This window comes from Rattus norvegicus, chromosome 6, assembly GCF_036323735.1.
Source record: "Rattus norvegicus strain BN/NHsdMcwi chromosome 6, GRCr8, whole genome shotgun sequence".
Taxonomy (NCBI): Eukaryota; Metazoa; Chordata; class Mammalia; order Rodentia; family Muridae; genus Rattus; species Rattus norvegicus.
The window spans coordinates 144,472,776-144,495,057 of NC_086024.1; the positions used below are offsets into that span (position 1 = coordinate 144,472,776).

A 22,282-nucleotide genomic window follows, 5' to 3' on the forward strand; every position below is an offset into this window, starting at 1 on the left:
AGGGGTAGGCGGGACTTCCGGGTCTGAGGAGGGAAGAAAGGAGGAGAAAAGGTAGTAGTGGGGGTTTTTTGGAGGATAGATTTTGGATTACGAGATGTAATGAACTAGAGGCCCCGGTTAGATGGTGGATCCACAGGATTCGTTACCAGAGAACTTAATTTAGGATGGTTTACTATTTAGGATGTTAGTAGTTCCTGCGCCCGGTGATTAAGTTACCTGTTGATTCTAAACTAAGATTGTGTGGTGTTTTCCTTCATGCGGTGACTCAACTGAGTTCCAGAGAAAGGTATGGTGGCAGGGCACCCCAGCCAGCCAAGAATTTGAATGTGTGGGGCTGGTGTGGCAGCGACTTGCCATGGGAACATAGTGAGTCGGGTGGAGAGATTTTGGGAGTTCCGAGCCAGAGAGTCTATCGAGATGAGAACAGCCTGCCAGTGCCATGTGGCCCGCCAGTGCCCTGTCTAGTGAGGGATGGTGCATTTTTTAGTATTTCACGCAACAAACAGGAGCAGTTAAGAGCACGCGGTCCTCTTGCAAAGGACCTGAGTTCGGTTCCCAACACCCACATTTGGTGGTTTACCACTGTCTGTTATTCCAGCTCCAGGGGATCTGGCACCCTCTTCTGGATTCATGGATGTGTGCGCGCGTGTGCACCCTACATACACAGACGTTTTAAAACAATAACACTAAGTCAAAGAATATTAGTTTTAAGCAGAGGAAAACGTTTTATTTTGTTTTGTTTTTTTTTTGTAATTTTGTATGTGTAGTGTATGTGCATGCTGTGCAATGGTGCACGTGGGTTGATGTGCACATGTGCATATGAGTGTGGAGGCCAGATATTTGTGTCTTCTATCATTCGCTACATTATTCTTCGATAATACTCAGAGCTCACCAGCTGGCTAGACTGTCTAGTCAGGGAGTCTGAGGATGTGCCTGCCTCTGTCCCCAGCACTGAGATTAGAGATGTACATGACCAAGTCTAGGTTTTTCTTGGATCTTACCCAGGTCCTCACACTAGTGTGATGGGTTCCTTATCTACTGGGCCATCTTCCCAGTAAAAATAAGCCAAGAACAACCAACTAAATAGTTAGAATTGTCACAAATGATTAAATATTATCCAATTGGACACAGAGTCGGGGACTAGTCTAGTCCTCATAAAGTGTCTAATACATTAGTGAGCTATGGCTCAATGGGTGGAGTTCTTGTCAGACAGATGTGAAGACTGAGTTTAGATCCCCAACCCTGGACACGGCAGGATATGGCAATGTGCATCTCTAATCCGGGTGCTCCTACAGTGAGATGGGTGGTGGAGACATAAGAATTGCCTGAAGCTCATGGGCTAGCTAGTCTGGAGTGCACAGTGAGTATACAAGAAGATGGAGGGAGAGGGTAGCAAGTGACGACCAGCGCACTCACACAGTGACACACATGTACTGCACTCACACGTGCAAAATGTGCACCTACACACATGCAAGTACATATATGCAAACGTTTTTGTCCTTTTTAAAGCTTTTCGATTTTATTTTGTGAGTGTGAGCATTTGCCTATGTGTGTGTTTGTGTACCACATGCACGCCTTGTGCCTTTGGAGTCCAGAAGAGGGCATCTGCTCCCTGGAACTAGATTTACAGGACATTATAAGGCACCATGTGAGTTCTGGGAATGGAGCGCTGGCCCTCTGGAACGGCCACCAGTGGGCCACCTCTACGGTTCTCTGGGTTTTGTTTTGCTGCTGTCATTTTATTTTTAAGTAGAAACTGCTCAGCAGGAAGACAGAAGAGGTGTACACCTCCATGAAGTGCCATGGCTTGGAAGAATCTTCAGCTGAAAGGAGGTTTTAACTTTGTCATTCAGTATTCAGAGATGGACGTTATCTCCTCAATAATAAAGTGAGTGAAGACCCCTAAGACCAGGCCTTGAGACTCTCACACAGGGTGAGACTCCTCCTTGGCAGCACCTTGCTCAGGAAGTTCTAGAAGGCTCTGCAGATGTTCTGGGAGTCCATTTTCTCTGAACTAAATGCAGGAAAGGTATAGACAGTACTGAGGAAGGGCATAGGCCAGCTGGGCCCTGTAGCTTTCTCAGTTACTGAACTCGGCTTAGTAACCATGGCCACAGAACTGACAAAGATGAAGGGAAAGCAGGGAACTGATACATTAACACAAACTATGAAATTGTGACCTATTCCTACAGACCAGATAGCCCAGACGTTTAGTGGACCAAGCACGTAGGTGGATGGATTGATGGCTGTACAGTTTGTGGGCAATGTACAGGAAGGGCAATGCCTTTTGGTTTCAGGTACTTTAGACTCTGAAATTGTGAGACCTGATGCAGAGAATTCTCATACCTTTCACTTGGGCGCCTCTATGTTAATATCATACAGGACTATAGAACGGTTAGGGAAACTGGACTGGAAGCTGGCTCAGTTCGTAGAATGCTTGATGTGTAAGTTTGAGTGCTTGAACTCAGTTCCCCAGAACCCACATAAGAAGCCGAGTTCCTGTGCATTTATTTAGCCTCCTTCCAGCCTCACCTATGAGAGTTAGTAAGAGGACTTCCTTGTTGAGTTGCATCAAGCTGGAAAGCACACAGAATAGGTTGAATAAAATACAGAATAAGAGGTTAAATTTTAATTTTCATGTTAGCAAAATTTCATTGTAGACACATTCCACATAATACTTGGGGGCATGCTTATGGCATACAAGTTTTGTTTTCTAAAGTTTTAATTTAGAAAATAAAAGAGAGAAGGATACTCAGGCTAAGTTTGAACTTTGGATAGCTAACAGATACTCTCCAGTATGCACAGGTCCCGATTGTGAAGTGAGAGTTTTTAATAGAAGAACTTTTGTTTCTCGGATGCTCCCGGCTCACTTGTTTTCAGGAATCAGCTTCACTCTAAAATCGGAGTTGATCATCAAAGGAATTTCTGAATAAACACGAAAAAGCCGTAGAAAGAATTCAAAGGTTTTGTGGTGAGTAGTGACTTTATATCTCGCTAACGTGCTGTTTTAATGAAAGGTCATGAATGTGTTCGCGTGTCCATATCTATGTGATATGTGTGTATGTTTATGTGCTCAAGTGTCCATGTCTGTGTGATATGTGTGTATATTTATCTGAGTTTTACAAATGGGAATGAGGTCCATCGACGGACATGTGATTAACACATGTACACACTCACAGATGCACACCTCTAGTTAGACACACGAAGCCTGTTTTCCCTCAGCATATTCCTTGAGGGTTTCCCGAGGAAACTTAACTTTCTACTTAAGAGTGAAACATGACCCCTTTGGATCAAATGGGCAGAGGGGCAAGTCTGGACTAAAGAAAGATATCTCACAAATCAAGAGTCTTCTGGAATGCTGGCAAGAGCTTAATTGATTGGGAGAACTTGTAATTATATCTCCTCTCTAGTCATTTTCAGAGCTCAGGTAACCGCAGCTTCTCCCACCACATTTAAGGTGTCCCAGGTGCTGGACGCTTCCCCTGCACTCACCTTAGAGTTTATGGTCCTTGCAACTGCTCTGTGAGGGAGGTGCTACTCCAGCATGTTCTTGCTTAGGACACCACAGCAAGTGCAGGGTCTGGGCCAGGCTGTGTGGGTTCTGAGTGTGTACTTCCAATCCTCCCTTGGCTCTGCCCTTAATTGGAAACATAACTCACAGTTGCTTTGCTTCCGGGATATATAACATGTTTCCCCTAACTGAGGTTTTCGATGTCTTTGTTTTGCTAGACAGTATCCCTTTGCTAAAGTGGCCACAACAAATGTCAGACTAGGATTTGTTTCAGAATAACAGATTTTTTTCAGAAGTCCAAGATCAGGATACATGTAGTGGGGGAAACCATGGGGGAAGGGTCTGTGGCAAGCTTGCAGAAGGCTGCCTCTTTGTAGCTCATCTGCTCATACACTCTTATCTCTGTACCTCATTTTCTGCTTCTTATAAGTATGCCAGTCATACTTATAAAGTCGGGTTAGAATCCACTACAATGAGTTAATTTTTAACATAGCTGCCACCATCTAGATCCTTATCTCCAAGTGCAGCAGCCTCTGTGGTACTGGGAGTTAGGACATTACCTTGTGAGTTTGGAAGAGGGCACAGTTCAGCTCAGGCCGTAGCACCTGAACTGTTCATTGACATGGCTTACCGGCTGATAATGTCAAGGAGCATACATACAGCTGGACGAAGGTGTCTGAGCCAACACGTGAGTTAGCAGAGCAAGCCCTCAGTAAGCCCAAGAACAGATGTCCAGACAGCAGTCTGGGGACAGAAAGGGGAAGAGGGGGGGCTGATGTAATGATCTGAGCTGGGGTCCCGAACTTCCTGGGGAGGTTCTGGAACTAATGGAGCACTGAGTCCTCATTGCAGGTGATAAATCTTCCTAATAGCGCTTACAATACATTGCTCTACATTTAAATATTTTAATATTAATTTATTCTAATCCTACCTCAAGTGGATAATGAATACCACCATCCACTGAATTAAAAAGAAAGAAGAAAAATCATAGGCAAATCCTCATGAATTCTCTGCTCCAGGAGTGAATCCAGGCAAGAATCTACCTCTCATTTCTCCTTTAAGTTGTCAATAAATGGCACTTGGAATGGTAGCAGATATAACTGATTCCAAACAGGTGAGGAAGGCAACCACTTAGCTTGTAGTTTCCTTGGGCGTTTGAGCTACGGCCGCCAACATAGCATAGGCATGGTAACTGGTACCTAATGTTTTAGCACACATGTGGTACAATCCAATACTATACGCAGATCATTTAATTTAACGCTTCCTTAGTCCCAGGAGCAGGTGATTATAACCCCATTTAACAGTCAAGAAGGTTGCGGTCCCAACATTTAACCTGGGATTTAACTAACCTTTGCAAGAAGGGGTCTTCCATTTTGAGAATGTGTGCTCTTACTTACGGCCTTGCACAGTACCAACAAGAATAATAGACCACTCCTGCATCAGAGTTGGCATCAGAGAGCCTATCGCAGATAGGTGGAGCCTGCAGGGGTGCCTGCAGCAGAGCCTGCCACTCTCACAGTGGGGAGCAGAGCATGTGGGCTGAACCTTCAGAATAAGGAACAGAGACACAGAGCTGGCAAGGCCAGTTAGAAGCTGGAGGAGTGCTGACCCGAAAATTCACTTAGGTACTGGGAATTAGAACACGGAGCATCCTCATCTCAAGACTGCTGGGGTGGGGGTGGGTGCTGTAGCCCAGAGAGTGGGGGATAGGGCCGATGTTTGGCAAACACGCCTGAGGCCCTAGCTTCAATCATGCCTACAACAGAACACAGTGAAACTACACTGGAAACTGACACAACCTCCTTCAGGGCCACAGTTCACAACCAACGGCCACCTTGACTCCTATATTGGGTATAGGTCCTTGAAGTCCAGGGGGATGGGGTGTGAACTTCCCCAGAGCTGGGCATTCAGTGTTGTGGAACTATCAGAGCCAGGGGTGACCACACCAGCCAGCTGCCCTTAGCATGTTAGCCTGTGTGCTGTCTCCCAGGTCCAGATACACCTGTCTATATAGGCTCTGGATAAAGAACAGGGTTCTTCTAAAGATTCCCCCTTTAAAATGAACAAGAAAATGTATTGGCCAGACATGGTGGTACACACCTATAATCCAAATTGTCAAGAAGGCATAGGCAGGAGGATTGCCACATATTCGAGCCCAGCTTAATATAGATACACAGCAAGTTTCAAGGCCTCTGGGGGCTACATGATGAGTCTGTCTGTCTGTCTCTTTCTCTCTCTCTCTCTCTCTCTCTCTCTCTCTCTCTCAAAACCTTTGTTTTTTGTTTTTTGGTTTTTTTTCTTTTTCTTTTATTGGATTTTTTAATTTACATTTTAAATGTTATTCTTATTGGATTTTTTAATTTACATTTTAAATGTTATTCCCTTTCCCAGTTTCCCAGACCTAAGCCCCCTATCTCATCCTCCTCCCCTTCTTCCATAATGTTGTTCCCCTCCCCATCCACGCCCCCTTCCCGCTCCCCACCCCCCCCCCCAATATGTGAATACACAGGATAGTAAGAAAACAAGTGAGCAGAAGTAATACTCTGTTTCCAGTAGAGGGCACTGGAGGGCCACCGCTGGAGGAAGAGGCGCCTCAGCTTCTGGATGGCCCTGGGATTGGTGGCCCAGGTAGAAAGAGAGCAGGTGGAACCTGCCTCAGCTACGGGCGTGGCCCCCTTTCATCTTTGCGGCCTCATCGTGGCAGTAACCTCTCCTCAGCTGTACCTACTGAAGACCAGAGCCCCTAACACTCTTGCCCACTGGTGAGATCCCACAATGCACCTCAGCTTGTGCTCTTGACAACGGCTATGATTTATCCTGCAACTCCAGAGATGAGGCTCTATAGAAAATCTCTCTGGCGCAGTGGCTGGGCCATTCCTAACTAATCTCACTGCCAGCCTGAGGGTGCCATGCAGGACTCTCTTCGATGTCCATAATCCTTATCTCGTAGCTAATAGTTCGTTAAATTAAACTTCCCAAGAAAACAACTGGAGCCAGAGTGGCACAAGCCCCACCTGGACCAAATTGTGCCGTCCGGGTGGGTAATCTGCAACCCTCTGGTTTGCATTCTGATTTCGAGGGTAATTTAGATGGAACTCGCTGCCATCTCATCTCAAACCTGGTTATGTTTATGATATGTTTTTGGTAAAGATTTGAGAGCACTAGAACCAACCAGCACCATCTTAGTTTGCTCTTCGTTGCTGCGATACAAACCACGACCCGAAGCAGCCAGTGGGGGAAGGTTCATTTGACTTACAAGTTAGATATAGTCAGCCGACCCACACGAAGAACTGAGGTAGGACCTGAAGCCATGGAGGAGCGCTGCTTACTGGCTTGCTTTCCATAGCTTGCTTTCTTATACAACCCAGGAAACCGGCTCAGAGCGACCACGCCCACAGTGGGCTGCTTCATCCTCCTTCCAACACTAATTAAGAGCATTCTTAACAGGCTTCCCTATGGGCCAGTCTGATGGAGGCACTTTCTCCACTGAGGTTTCTCTTCTCAGATAACTCTAGCTTACAGGAAGTTGGGAAAACAATAACAGCTACTACTGGGCCTGCACCCAGGAGGCAAAGGCAGGAGAATCAAGTTTAAGACCAGACAGGATGACACAGTGAGGCTCTACCAAAAAGAAAAGAACAACATAGCAAAGCCACTGGAAACGAACACAGAATGAAGAGAGCTTTGCAGAGCAGCGATGAGAAGAGCCGAGGTGGTGCTCCCGAGGTGGTGCTCCCGAGGTGGTGCTCCCAAGGTGGTGCTCCCGAGGATGTGGGGCTGCAGTCTGAATGGGCGAGCACCCAAAGGCTGGTCCTCAGGGATGGAGAACAGAGATGGTATGGTTACAAGGGTCAGCAGTTGAAGGATGTGGGCCTAACATTGAAGTGTGACACAGCCTGGCTTGCTTCCTTAGCGACAGCAGAGATGTGTGTTGAGTGCCCAAACCAGAAGGCACATAGAAGTCACAATCTTTGTCACATTTAGCTATGTTTGTTGAAACAGGCATTTCCAGGATAAGGGATAAAAATGGAAAGACTTCTTTATTCAGGTCACGCTGTCATGTCACCTACTAGAACCTGGGGCGTTTTGCAAACACAAGGTCAAGTTGTTTTTAATTTAATTTTATTTTTTTTGGATATTTTATGTATTTACATTTCAAATGTTATCCTTTCCCTCCTCCCTCCCATACCCTTCCCCCTCCCCTTGCTTCTATGAGGATGCCCCTACTCCCACCCACCCACTCCAACCTCAACACCCTGGCATTACCCTACACTGCGGAAATGAGCCTTCACAGGACCAAGGGCTTTTCCTGCTACTGATGCTGGACAATGCCATCCTCTGCTACATATGTGGCTGGAATCATGGGTCCCTCCATGACTCCCTGGGATCTCTGGCAGGGTCTGGTTAGTTGATGTTGTTGTTCTTCCTATGGTGTTGCAAACCCCTTCAGCTCCTTCAGTCTTTTCTCTAACTCCTCCATTGGGGTCCCCCAGGGTCAACTTCTAAAGTGATTCCTTTAAAATTGAAAACTTGAAGCTGTGTTCAAGACACAGAAAAGAAATCCAGAGACTGTTCCTGGACTGTCAGGTATCCCCAGCTTTCTCTGACTCTACCTGTCACAAAATTAGAGACATTTTCAAAACAAATGGGCAGTCATTTAACACTGGCCAGCTGAGGTGTACCACCAGCAAACCTGCTTCAGAGAGAACGGAGACAGCTCAGGCAGTGGGAGGCAGCACACCAGGGCCATGGGGCAGCCCCACACGTGTGCCTTCAGACAGCTCAGCCACACCAGGGCCACAGAGTAGCTCCACACGTGAGCCTTCTCTACCTCGTTGCTTTCTGTTCTCGCCTTAGCTTTGTAGGTGGTGTCTCAATTGTTGTGCAACATGGTCCCCAGGAGCTTATATACCAAGGACTAGCTTCAGTGACATTTCCAAGAACAAAGTCTCATCCTTTCACATACACACCCTTCAACACAACTTTTTCTGTGTGTCTCCTGCAGGATGGCAGCTGGCATTGAGTGGCATGCCACAGGGCACAGTCCATGACTAAGTTCCTGGCCATGATGATGATGATGATGATGATGATGATGATGATGATGATTGTTGTTGTTGTTGTTATTATTATTCCATTGCTGTGTGCACTGACTTAATATGTGTGCGTATATTCCCGTGGACAGGAAAGATTGAGAATAACCTATCATTCCTCAGACGCTGTCTACCTCGTTTGTTTGTTTTTTTAAAGATTATTTTACTTTACTTTTATTTATGTGTATGGGGAGTGGGTGCTGGATCCTCTGAAGCTGGAGTTACAGGTAGTTGCAATTGAGCCACCTGAAGTAGAAGAGGATTTTGGGAACTGAACTCTCTGGTCTTTTGCAAGAGCAGCTGATGCTCATAACTGCCGAGCCATCTATCTCTCCAGGCTCCCACTACATTTCTTGAGACAGCGTCTCTCACTGATGAGGAACTGTCCAAGTGGGCCAGGCTGGCTGGCAGCAAGCCCTGGGCGTTTGCCTGTCTCTGCTTCTTCCAGCACAGGAATCACTGCCCACTTTTCTGCATGGGGTCTGAGGACTAAAACTTGCAGGCTCCCTGGATGGTGGTGGAGCATGTCTTTAATCCCAGCACTTGGAAAGCAGAGGAAGGTAGATCTCCGTGAATTTGAGGACAGCCTTGTTTACAGAGCGAGTTTCAGGATAGCCAAGGCTACATAGAAAAACTCCATCTGGCGGGATGTGGGGGAAAAACAGGAAACAAAAACAACTTTCTAGTCTGTCTCATGTGCTTTAAAATCCGAGTTAATCTACCTCTGGGGCTCTTGTTCTCCTGGCCTCTGTGTCTCTGCTTATGGAGTATGTATTGCCTGAAATGCTTTCTTTCACCTTGACTGGTCTACCCAACAGTGTTCTGGTCAGTCCAGAACCACAGGCTCTCCCAAAGGGAAAGCCTTGGTTTTCAGCTTTGCTATGGCTACCAAGCGCTGAGAAGAAGTGTATACTATCGCCTCTCACTCGATACTCTGTATGACTTCTGGTTATCCTTGGTCCCACCGCTCCTTAAACATTCCTTAATTGCAACTTTCTCTGACACTTCCCCCCCCCAACACTTCTTCCTTTCTCTTCCTTGTACTTTAGAACCCTAACTTAGGCTTTCCTGTTTCTTAGACCGTGCTCCATGAAGGCAGAATCCTGTGTTCATCCTTCGTGATTTTTGGCACCTAAGCTACACATAGCCCAGCCTGGCACCTAGCTGCCACCTAATAAATGTTTACCGGATGAGTAGATCAGCCCTCCCTTGCCAAGATGACGCAACTTTTAGTCTAGGGTTAGATTTCATTGTCTCCTGTTCTTAGAAGTAAGCCTTTCCAAACAGGATCTCAGAACACGTCATCCAGACTTGTTACAAGCTGAGCCCCCAACTGGTTGAATGAGTGTGGCTATGGGGGGATGGCTACAGAGCTGGTTTCTCTAACTGGTTCTTCGGAGCCTGGATCCCCCAGATATTAGTGGAGAATAATAGCCATAATTACATGCCTTTTAACCTCGTCTGTTTTCTAAGACCATGTCCTTGTCTGGGCAGATGAGGGCCTTGCAATCAACTTTAAAAGTCTCTGATATCCCTCAACCCAAGCCTTGCTACCAACTGTTAGCTGGGCTCTCATAAAACACGTGACCCCCGCCCCCAGGCATGTTGGCATCAACAAGATGGATTTTCAGAGAACTTCTAAACTAATTATTCTTTCCTGTCTTGAAAATGGTATAAACCAGAGAAGCAGGTAGCGTCAGAGTTGAGGCAGGGCCAGCAAGATGGCCAAACCTGATAACCTGAGCTCTAACCACAGAACCCACTGAGTGGAGAGAGCCAATTCCCACAGCAGATCCTGTGTGCCTTGGGATGTGCACATCTCCCCAGTATAAACACACACACACACACACACACACACACACACACACACACACATTTATACATATGTGTATATATATGGAATTTTAATACTATGTATATTAAATTTGAAAATGTAGAGTTGAGCTGAGTTAACTAGTAATGTCACCTACTCCAAAAATGGATTTTCTAGTCTACATGGTTATGTCCTCATACGTGGTAGGTCGCCTTCTGACATGGACTACTACAAGGTAGTAAGGTAGTTTTACACAGGGAGTAAAACAGGTGCAATGGCTAGTTGTAAGGACCGTAGCAGAGAGGCACTCTTGGCTTGTGGCTTTTTACTTAAGGCTCATCACCTCTTCTGTTTCTCGGTTCCTTGTTTGTATCCTTGCTTCAGACCATAACTCCCTGTGGCTGATTCTCTATCTACAGTGAAAGAGGGTTCTCAGTCCCAGTAGCCTAGCTCAGGACAAACCACAGCTCTGCTGGTGGGCCCTCAGGTTTCCCCAAGAGAACTTACGTGAGTCACACTTTTCTTCACATACTCTCCAGGGTCAGTTTGAGAGCAGCCCTCCCCACCCCCAGCTTGGCTTTGGTCCATCATACAGCAAACTCTTCTGGAATGTTTAGAAAAAAAAAATCACAGCCTGGCCCGATTTATTCTGAGTCAGTAAGTCCGCAGTGGCACCTGCACACGTCGTGTATGTGATTTCAACAGTCTTCGGTAAGGCTCACATGTGTTTGGAACTGGCCAGCACTGCTGAGGGTGCCAGGCTGCTGCCCCATGCTCAGCTCTCCCTGTCTGCTTGGCATCACTCTTCATTCTTTCTCTTTTGTTATCAGCCCCCCATCTCCCTCCTGGTTAAACCAGACAGTTCCTTGTCCAGCCATTCCTCGCCTTCAAAGGCCGGTGCTGGGACTCCTATTTCACAAATAGCTCCCATGCCTTTCTTCCCTTATCTACATCAATGCCAAAACACATGAGCAAACCTCCCATACACACCTCTTTTCTTCTTAAATGTTTGAATTAAATAGTTACTGTGATTCAGTCAATGAACAACTTCAGGGGTGCTCATGGGGTACACAGCACACAGTAGTTACTGCTTTCAAGGCCCTTCTTGTTAGGAAGGAGAACATTGAGACAAGAAAGGACAGGAACACGCTGAGGAGTTCTGTTATCTCCCCATCAATTTTCAATGCTGCCCTTTCTGGAAAAAGGAAGATAACAATTGGATTCTACCGAAGAGGAATTTTCATATGCAAACTAGGTCCTGCATCATTTCCTGGTCTTGACTTCAGTAGCTGAGCTGACAGAGCAAAGAAAGACAAATTATTTTAACTGTTCAAATAGTTACTAAAAATGCTGGCAAATTTTATTCCAACTTGACACCAGCTAGAGTCAACTGAGAGGAAGGAACCCCAATTGAGAAATTATCTCCCTAAGACCTAAGGTCAGACTATAGGCAAGCCTGTAGGGTGTTCTCTTCATTAACCATTGATAAGGGGAGGTCCCAGTCCATGTGGGCGGGGCCATCCCTGTGCTGGTGGTCCTGGTTCTATAAGAAAGTAAGCTGAACAAACCACAGGGAGAAAGCCTACAAGCAGAACCTCTCCATGGCCTCTGCTTAAGCTCCTGCCTGTAGGTTCCTGCCCTGTTTGAGTTCCCTCCCTCGCTGCCTTTGCTGGACTAGTTTATGGAACTGTGAATGATATAAACCCTTTCCTTCTCAATTTGCTCTTGGCATGGTGTTTCAAGGGCACAGGGCAATTTCAAAAGATTAATTTACTCTACTTCACCATTGACTGTGTGGTCTTAACTCTTAGCTTAGGAGCAACTGTGTATAGGTAGAAAAAAAAAAACAGGACTTTTATTTTCTGTCTCTAAAAATATTTTTAAAATGTTCCCAATTAGGCACTACTAATTGGGAAAATATATTTACATGGTGTATGCCTGTTGAGCAAGAGCAAACGCCTCTTTCTGTAGGACCATCAGCAAGTAAGAAAAAAAGAAAAGGACAGCTTAAAAAAATGAACAGCAAGCACTGTGATCAAAGAAGCCCAGTATATGTGGTGCTTCAAAGTCCAGAGGCCTTGAGCCAGACCAGGACTTGTGGTAACGAGTATTTGCATTTAGAGATGTGAGGACAAAAAATATAGAGTGATGTCCTGCAGCTTCCAACACCACTGAGACTGGTGGATTTGCAATGCAGGGGTGAGAAGGGTGGGGGCACAGAGAGGTGCATATGCAGTGGAGAGAGGCTGAACCATGTTGATGTCTGGGACCTGAGCTATCACTGGAGGGCATGTTGATGTTTGTACCCTGTACGTCTGCCTCAGACCATGTTGATGTCCCTGGTCCCTGCTTCTACCAGGGCCCATCTCTGAGTCTGTGGTCTTGCTACATCCAGGAGCATGTTGATGTCCTTGGGCCGTGATCCCACCCAAGGCCACAAAGATGTGGTAGCCTGGGCTGCTGCCTGAAGCCATGATGATATCTCTGGTCCCTGCTGTCTCCAGAGGCCTTGTCTGTGTCTGTGGTTCTGCCGTAGCCAAGGCAAAGTTGATGTCTGTGACCCATGTCACCACCAAAGGTCTTGCAGATGTCTGTGGTTCGTAATGCTGCCTGAATTCACGTTGACGTTCATGGGCCAGGCTGCTGCCAGATACCATGCTGAGGTCTGTGGCATGTGCTAGCGCCAAAGGCCATGGTCGACTCCATGATCCATGCCCCTGTTGACTGTAAAGGACAAGGAAGCTTCTTCTGTCTATGCGGTGTCTATGACCGAATTCTCATAGTTGAGAGGGACATAGATGATATCTCTGGTCCCTGCTGCCACCAGAGAACTTGTCTGTGTTTGTGGTTCTGCTGTAGCCAAGGCAAAGTTGATGTTTGTAGCCCAGGTTACCACTGCTGTGACACTCTCCCCGTCCCCAAAGTAACAAACTACACAGGGAGTCATCAAAGGGCACTCTGAAAATTTGTGATAAGGATACAGAAGTGTAGCTCTCTACAGCAGTTGGCTACTGGTGGGGGTTAAGGTCAGGAAGGTCTCGCTTTTTAAGGGGCTGGCCACTGAGTGTTTGTCCATGCTTTGGTAACTATATGGACAACACAAAGTAATCTTGCTTTGTGTGTGTGTGTGTGTGTGTGTGTGTGTGTGGTCACAAGGGTGGGGATGGTGGACTTGGGAGGACTAAGAAGTAAGCATGATGATCAGGACACATTATGTGAAATTTCCAAATAATCAGTAAAAAGACTATGTTAAAGATTTATTTTCAATTAAAAAAAAAAAGAATGCTGTCTTTGTCATCATCGCCCTGGGTTCTAATGTAAATGTGGATTTCTGTGACCTGCTTTCGTCACATTCTTAAGGGGTCAATTTCTCAAGGGGAGCTTAAGGACTTTAATTTTTGACAGATCTGAGGACAAGCACGAACTAATCATAAGGGGGAAAAATATTTACCAAACAAAACTGCCAACGGATACAAAGGCCTGCAGGTTCTGCAGGTTCAAGTGTCATCTTGGCCAAAATGCAGGTCTCAAGTGGGAGAGTGAAGGGAGCCCGGGGTAGAGAGGGGGTGGGCGTACAGCCATCAGCATCTCCTATGCTGTGATATCATTGGAGGGTATTAAAAACAAGAGGAGGAGAGTCGAAGACTGAATACCAGTGGAGTGTGAGAGTGCAGAGGGCGTCAGAGAAATTCATACCGTCAGTGGTAATTCTCTTAGTTCTTATGTGTCCGACGACTACGGATAAACAATACACAGATCGCCCCCTCTTCCCCCCAAATTAACAGCAGAACAGAACACGCTTTCTGCCACAGAGAACATGCAAATGCCCAGTGCACACGAAAAGAAGACACACACTTTTGCTCATCCACGATAAAGCATCCGACCCAGCCCGTCCTGAAGCTTGGCCAGTACAGACTGTTGATGCAACTGTGGTTGGCGTAAGAGGCTGGTTTCCAGTTACGGTGCGCTCACCAGCCAGGCCCTACGCTTGTCCAGTGTGCAGCCCCTGCAGCAGGAGCCGCTTTCCTGAGGACGAGTTCCCACAGCAAGCATAGCTTCTACAGTGCTCACCTCTGCAGGGCCCGGTCAGTGCCATTATTCAGTTTTGTTGTAAGTATCCTTAGTAAGATACTGCCCCATGATAGCTTTCTCAAGCAGGCTGATTCACAGAAGGTTTCGTTAGTGCAGTAAATACCACAGTGACTTCTCTGCCCCTCTGTGGGCCATGGCAGCCGTAGAAGATGGATTTTCTGCTCACTCTCTGCTCCCAGGGGTGGGTGACTGTTCTTCATGTCTGCTTGTTTATTGCGTTTTCTGCATGGTTATGGTACAACTTTGTTCGTGTGTGTGTGTGTGTGTGTGTGTGTGTGTGTGTGTGTGTGTATCCAGAATGCACAAGAGTGTCCATAGAAACTCCATTCAGAATCGCTGACATTGTTACTTGTCCAGCTGTTGTGACAACCTAACTGACTGGCAAAGTGACTTAAGGAGGAACAGGTTTGCCTTGACTCAGTTCCAGGAAACATCAGGGCAGGAGGAGCCTCGGGCAGCTGCTCCTATTACAGCCATGGGCAGTCATTCTGGTTCGTTTTATGTCAATTTGACACAAACCAGAGTCCTCAGAGGAGGGAGCCTCAGCTGGGGGGATTAGAAGGAAGTGGGCTTTGATTTACCTGATTGAGGTGGAGAAGAGAGAGGAGCAAGGAGAGACCAGGAGGAGAAGGAGGAAGAATGAGAGCAGAGGAGGAAGCTGCCACGAGGGTGGATGGACCATTAGCACATGGCCAGGAGAAACAGCAAGTATCTGGGCTACACCACTGGGGGAGGTAGCCAGGGCAGCTAAAAGTAACTAGGAGTTCCCCTCCATCCCAGTAATTGTCAAAGCCAAATAAAATAACCACAGTCTGGGTCTCATTTTTTTTTTTTTGTAAGCTAGTTGGGGATAGGTTTAAATTGGTTCTACTACAGAGAAAATGTCTCAGTAAGTTCCATCTGTAGGCAAGCCTATAGAGTATTTTCTTAATTAGCGATTGATGGGGAGGGCCATACCCATGGTGGGTCCTGGGCTTGTGGTCCTGGGTTCCATAAGAAACAGGCTGAGCAAACCATGAAGAGCAAGCCAGCAAGCAGCACCCCTCCATGGCCTCTGCATCAGTTCCTGCCTCCTGGTTCCTGCCCTGCTTGAATACCTGTCCTGACTTCCTTTGATGATGAACAGTGATATGGAAATGCAGACCCAAATAAGCCCTTTCCTCTCTAAACCGCCTTGATTTACGGTGTTTCACATCAGCAATAGAAACCGTAACTAAGACCGTCAGGAAACAGAAAGATGGATTCTGGATTTAGTACAGGCCCCCAGCCACGGAAAAGAACCCACATTTAAGGTGGGCGTCTTTATCACAGTTAACCTGATCTCAAAAGCCCCCCACAGTAAAGTTTATCTCCCGTGTAACTCTAGATCCTTCAAGGAGTTAATCATTATTAAAGATCACAATAGCCAATACTGGGAACCACCCAAAAGGCCAATGGAATAAATGCTGCCCAGAAATGAGGAAGAGGGCTACTTGGGATGAACCTCACAGACACTGTTGAGTGAAAGAAGCAATATAGCATGTCCTCTAAGATTTCACTATGTGAAGTGTATGAGCAGACAAATTCACCACGATCGAAGTCAGAATAATGATTGCACCCAGGGGCAAGGATAGATACTAAGAAAAGAGCACAGGGAGGCTTGGGGGAATATTTGACATGTTATGTTTTGATGGAAGGGTAAATACGTAGACATATATTTAGGTAAGATGGGATGTGACTTAGTGCTAAAGACCCAGGATTCCCAAACTCATGCAAAAGCCAGGTACGCTCACACAGGCAGGTCCGCAACCTCCGCACTGGGGGCAGCAGGAGGCAGGTGTGTCCCTGGAGCTTGCTGACCAGACAGTTCAGCCATAGAGTGAGCTCTGGACTCAGCGAGTCTCTGACTTACATAAGGTGGGGACAGCAGGAGAAAGTGACCTGGGATCGGCCTTTGGCCCACACAAGTACATGTGGAAGCACACACACCTGCACACCTGTTTGCACACAAAGTGACCATTGTGCACGTTGGCGGTATTTGATACTCTAATGAAAAGGCAATACAAACGGAATTGCTAGAGAAAAGCTGTGGGTATAAGCTGTGCAGACAGGATCCGTAACTATTCCCCATGCTCTTGTCCCCCTTAACAGTGCCGACCAGCATGGACAGATCCATTTATACTTCCCCTTGAGGCCGGTGACTAAAACCACAGTCCCTTCGCTATGAGTGTGTGGTGTGTGGGAAGAAAGTGGCCGGTGAAGGGAGCGGCGAAGATCAAGAGACTTTCCCACATATTTAGTCAGTGGTGATGGGTACATCCCACTGTCTCTTCCTGGCCAGGACCCTGTCTGCCCATCGCACATTCAGAGGCTCCCTTCAAACCGGTCTGAGATGAGTAATGGCATGCTTTGTAGAACAGAGCAGAGAGTTTCATTTGAGAAAGCCAACAGAGAATGATTCTGAAGTAATCCCGTCACAGTTGGTTGGCAGCGACACAAATTTCTCCCTCCACTGTTGTCTTACCACAGTGCTGAATACTGCTGGGAGTGTTGGAGGAGCACGTGGGCCAGCTGGGCGCTGTCTGCAGTCACTGCACTTCCAAACAGCAGCGATGTGAAAACTCAGAGTGCTCACTCCTCCTACCTAACCCCCGGCCTTCCTACAGGGACCAAAGGAAGCACAACATGTTGTTCAGGGCTAGTGTCAGGATGAGCAACTGCCACAGAATGGAGGAAGGGACTCTCACCTCCAGAGTCCCTCCTGCTCCTTGAGCACCAGGCAGGGGCTCCCAGGCAGCCACAGAGGCAACCAGGACTCACTGGAACCAGTGCAAGGAACAGTTAGCTTCTGCTTAATCACACAGAATCCCAAGGTGTAAACAGAGGACCCAGCGTAGAGTCCCCCATCTCCGTACTCATTTGGAGAAGAGACAGAGTCATTTGTACTTCTTGTGTATACCTCAATCTTTTAACTGTACTTTTCTCTCGACACGCTTTTCTGGTTTCAATTTCTCTGCTTGCACCCATACTCCACCTTTCTTCTTCTTTTGAGTCCTGAAGACTTCCGGGGCTCTGTTGCCTGCGGCTCCATGTTGGCCTCTGCCAGTAGAGGGCGCTGCCAGGAGACCGTACACAGCTGAGAAAGGGAGGGAAGTTTTATTCCTCTGTGCTGTAACCAAGCCCACTGAGGCAAAGGGAAGCGGAGGGTCCCGGCGGTGTTTGTCTCAGCGGGGACACATCTCACAGAGCTGAGACCAGCAATTCTCTAAGGTCAGCCTCTTCTTTCTTGGCAACCACACCTTGTATTTGAGGGCCAGCGTGCCAGCTACGCTTTCCCGCCAAGTTTTCTCCTCTGCCCTGTACCCACTAGTTCTAAGTCTTCTTCTATTCTCCCTCTGTTCTGTTACTGTCAGCCTTGTCTTCTGACTGATCCCACTGCATGTCCCGTGTGCTGTGGCTAACCCGTAGGGAGCCAGGGCTTTTGGCTCCCGGGGAAGCGCGATATGGTAAACTGGATATATTTCAGTGAATTTGTTTCCATATCCTAGTCAGATTGGCCTGGGATGCGCCATTAGACAGATATCATAAGGCTGGATTTCCTTTCATAGCCCACCTTTGTGTGTTTAAAAAGAAAAGCCCGGGTTGGGGATTTAGCTCAGTGGTAGAGCGCTTGCCTAGGAAGCACAAGGCCCTGGGTTCGGTCCCCAGCTCCGGAAAAAAATAAAATAAATAATGAGACCTTTCTCAATTAAAAAAGAAAAGCCCATTTCTCCTGTCTCCCTCAAGTTATAACTGCATTGTTTAAAGTTGTAGTACATTTGTGGTTTTTAAAATAATTCAACAATCTAGAGAGATTAGTGTGTAAAACCTTAAAAGTGGGAATTTTAAAAATTAAGAATTAAAAAAATTAGGAATTAATTAAAAATTAATTTGGGACCAGGGGAAATGGCTTAGTCAGCTGTATAAACATGATGACTTGAATTTGGATCCCCAGAGCCCACATTAAAGCTAAATTAGGCTGTATTTGACTATAACTCCAAAGGTAGGAAGGCAAAGATAGACTGGGGCCTGGCCAGTTAGCCAGTCTAACCAAAAAATCATGTTCCAGGTTCAGAGAGAGACTCTGTCTCAAAACTGAAATGGCGAACAATAGAGAACATGAATCCCTGGCCTCTGGACAGGCGTGTGTGGTTGTGGACACTCGTACTCACACACATATCTGTATACATACACAGCACACACAGAGAGCACATGCAGAGAGCACACACATACAACACATATACAGCACACACAGAGAGCACACACAGCACACACAGAACACACAGAGAGAGCACACATACAGCACACGCACACATACAACACATACACAGCACACACAGAAAGCACACACACAGCACACAGAGAACACACACAGCACACACACAGAGCACATACACAAACACACACAGACTTACACACACAGCACACACAGAGAACACACAGAGAACACACACACACAGACTCACACACACAGAGCACACACAGAGAGCACACACAGAAAGCACACACACAGCACACACACAGAGCACATACACACACACAGAGAACACACACAGCACATACACACAAACTCACACAAACATACACACAGAGAGAACACATTCACACAGAGAGAACACACACAGCACACACACACACATACAGCACACACACAGAACACACACAGAGCACATACACATTCACACACAGAGACTCTCACACATGCAGAGAGAGCGCACAGCACACACAGAGAGCACACATAGAACACATACACAGAGCACATGCACATGCACACACACAGACTCACACACAGAGCACACACACAGCATACACAGCACACACAGAGAACACACAGAGAGAGCACACATACAGCACACGCACAGAGCACACACACACAACACATACACAGCACACACAGAAAGCATACACACAGCACACAGAGAACACACACACAGCACACACACAGAGCACATACACACACACAGACTCACACACACACAGAGAACACACATAGCACATACACACACATACACACAGACTCACACAAACACACACACAGAGAGAACACATTCACACAGAGAGAACACAACAGCACACACACACATACAGCACACACACACACAGAACACACACAGAGCACATACACATTCACACACAGAGACTCTCACACACACATGCAGAGAGAGAGCACACACACAGCACACACAGAGAGCACACATAGAACACACACAGAGCACATGCACATGCACACACACAGACTCACACACACATAAACACAGAGAACACATTCACACACAGAGAGAACACACACAATACACACACAGAGAGCACATACATATGAACACACATAGATTCACACACACAAACACACACATACGCATAGCACAAACACCAAAAAAGTAAATTAAAATAAATAAAAATCAATTAAATTTGTTTGGGTTATCACTGTGTAGATGATTGTCTGGATGAAGGAAGGAAAGAAGGAAGGAAGGAAGGAAAGAAGGAAGGAAGGAAGGAAAGAAGGAAGGAAGGAAGGAAGGAAGCAGCAGGTAAAAGCAAGAAAGGCCTGAAGTGGAAACTCAAGGGTTCTTTGGAAAGTCAGTTGTGTTGGATGGTGTTTTGCTGGGGCAGACACTCGAAGGAACATTTCACTGGAGCAGACACAAGTGGGAGGATTTCTGCTAAAGCAAGCACATGAAAGGACACGTGATGAAGGACTCTTTGCTACCCACGTGCATGTATTGTTCTGCCTTACACTGCATAGTTGAGCTGCATCTGTCAGGACTCCATAAAGAGAAATGCGCCAAAAAATTTCTGGTGATATGCTGTGCCTTCTTGCCACTTCCTTGGGCTTGGGCCGATTGGCAGAGTGATGTCAGCGGACACAAACTCTCATACTGAGGGAAGACGTGTGCTGAGTATAAATAGGACTCCTCGGAGAGTGACAGAGGCTGAGCTTGGCTTGCTCGCGTGTAGAGCTAGCTGCTCACTGCTTGTTGGTCTCGAGTCTTCACTGCTTCACGGAGAGAGGCACAGCTGAGAACTTCTCCTGGCATTCCTGTTGGCCCTGGTCTCTCCTTCTGAGTTGTGTTATGCCACCGCTCCTGCTATCCCGATACTACTGAACTGGACTGCTAGTCTCTCCTCTTGGGGGAGACAGGTAGATGGACAGATAGCGTGTATGTAAGAGGATGCTGTAAAGAAACTGCTGACATGACTGCTCCCTCATATGGTTAAGGTTTTTATAGTAGATATGAGAGAGAGAGAACAGCCAGACGCATCTGAAAGAGTCCAGAGCAGCGAGAAAAAGAAGTAGACTGAGCGTGGCCAGCCTAGTCAGCATGCCCAGGGCTATCTGGGAGAGAAGGGAGAATAACCAGAGATAGAGGGAGCCTGGTGAGAATAGCAGGGGTGGGGGTGGGGGTGGGGGAACCTTGTCTTTATTGAGAGGACAGAACAGTATCTGGGTGGAAGGAAGCCTAGGGAAGAAAGAAGCCAGCATACTAGGGTGGAGGCTTTGAGATGTGTAACAGGCTATGTGATGCTGAAGGAAGCCACCATAGGCTTTGACATGCGGCCACAGGTGCCATGTGTCCTTCTGCCAGAGGTCAGGGAACTGACTCCTTCCGGCAGATGGGAACTGGTTTCACAAGTTCCTGAGGAAGGCTGGCTTTTATCAGAAATCCTCCTATCGTCCAGTTTGGCTCATGTTGGATATTTAGACAGCCTGAGTCCTAACATGGCAGACACCAGATCCCCTTAATAATGCTGCAGCCCCATTCAGGGGCCATATCAACCTAGGTGTCTCCTCCATTCTTATGGCCAGTGGCTGAATGAGTGGCTTATAACAATGTATTTCTTAAGCCTTGTGTGTCTTCTTTGGGTCATTTGAATAATGGGTAATGGAAGTCCTGACTCACTGATAAAATACTCATCTGGTCTTTCGGAAGGAAACATCTGTGATATAAAACAACCTTGGACTCAGAGCCAGAAAATCAAGGTGGTGTCCTGGCTTCGCTTGCAGCTGGTTACGTGTTGACCCAGTGCCCCCAAGTCCCACAACTTTCCTTCTCATCAGTAAAAAAGCAGATAATGATAAAAGTGCTTCTGAGCTTCAGATGAAACCATGCATCTCAAAGCACCTAACGCCTGGCAGCCCTTTGGTAAATGTTGGCTGAAGCTGAAGGTCTAGTTGGCAAACCATCATTCATCATTCTGGGCCCTAAGGCCACTGGTCACTTTATCATTAATTAAACTAGGTGACCTCTGTGGCTGCACACCAACAGCACCCTGTCATCTTAATGCAGGTACTACTTTTGGTCCTTGCACATGTCCAATGTGATGGTTTGAATAAGTATGGCCCTCCTAAACTCACGTGTTTGAAAGCTTGGCTCATAAGGAGTGGTACTATTAGAAGCCATGGCCTTGTTGGAGTAGGTCTGCTCTTGGTGGAGGAAGTGTGTCACTGTAGAAGCAGACTTTGAGGCTTTCGTGAGCTATGCCCAGTGTAGCACACAGTCTCTTTCTGCTGTCTGTGGATCAAGATGTAAAACTTTCAGCTCCTTCTCCAGCACCAAGTCTGCCTATGTGCCATCAAGCTTCTCGACATGAGGATGATAAAATAAACCTCTGAAACTGGAAGCCAGCTCCAGTGAAATGTTTTCCATTATAAGGGTTCCTGTGATCATGGTGTCTTTTCACAGCAATAAAACTCTATTAAAACACCAACTTCCCTATCATGTGATTTGTAAGCTCTTTGGATGAGACACCCTTCATTTC

At 46.7% G+C, this 22,282-nt stretch overlaps 1 protein-coding gene across 7 annotated transcripts; it reads left to right on the forward strand.

Moving 5' to 3' along the window:
• Positions 1-23: 23 nt before the first annotated feature.
• On the forward strand, positions 24-20,898 carry LOC120093171 (uncharacterized). 7 transcript variants are annotated; one of them, XM_063262804.1, is made up of 4 exons: positions 24-286; positions 1,854-1,933; positions 2,881-2,971; positions 16,637-20,898. In XM_063262804.1, exon 4 carries the CDS (start codon positions 18,644-18,646, stop codon positions 19,904-19,906), a length of 1,263 nt encoding a protein of 420 aa, XP_063118874.1. In that variant the 5' UTR covers positions 24-286; positions 1,854-1,933; positions 2,881-2,971; positions 16,637-18,643; the 3' UTR covers positions 19,907-20,898. The 7 variants fall into 7 exon arrangements, 3 of the variants coding, with proteins under 3 accessions (XP_063118874.1, XP_063118875.1, XP_063118873.1); XM_063262805.1 differs by lacking the exon at positions 1,854-1,933; XR_010052872.1 differs by lacking the exons at positions 1,854-1,933; positions 16,637-20,898 and adding an exon at positions 14,200-16,625 and having other exon boundaries at positions 136-286.
• Positions 20,899-22,282: the final 1,384 nt, after the last annotated feature.

Bases quoted from the DNA above. Each gene is read 5' to 3' on its own strand.
- LOC120093171 (XM_063262804.1), top strand. From the start codon at position 18,644: ATGAATCCCTGGCCTCTGGACAGGCGTGTGTGGTTGTGGACACTCGTA.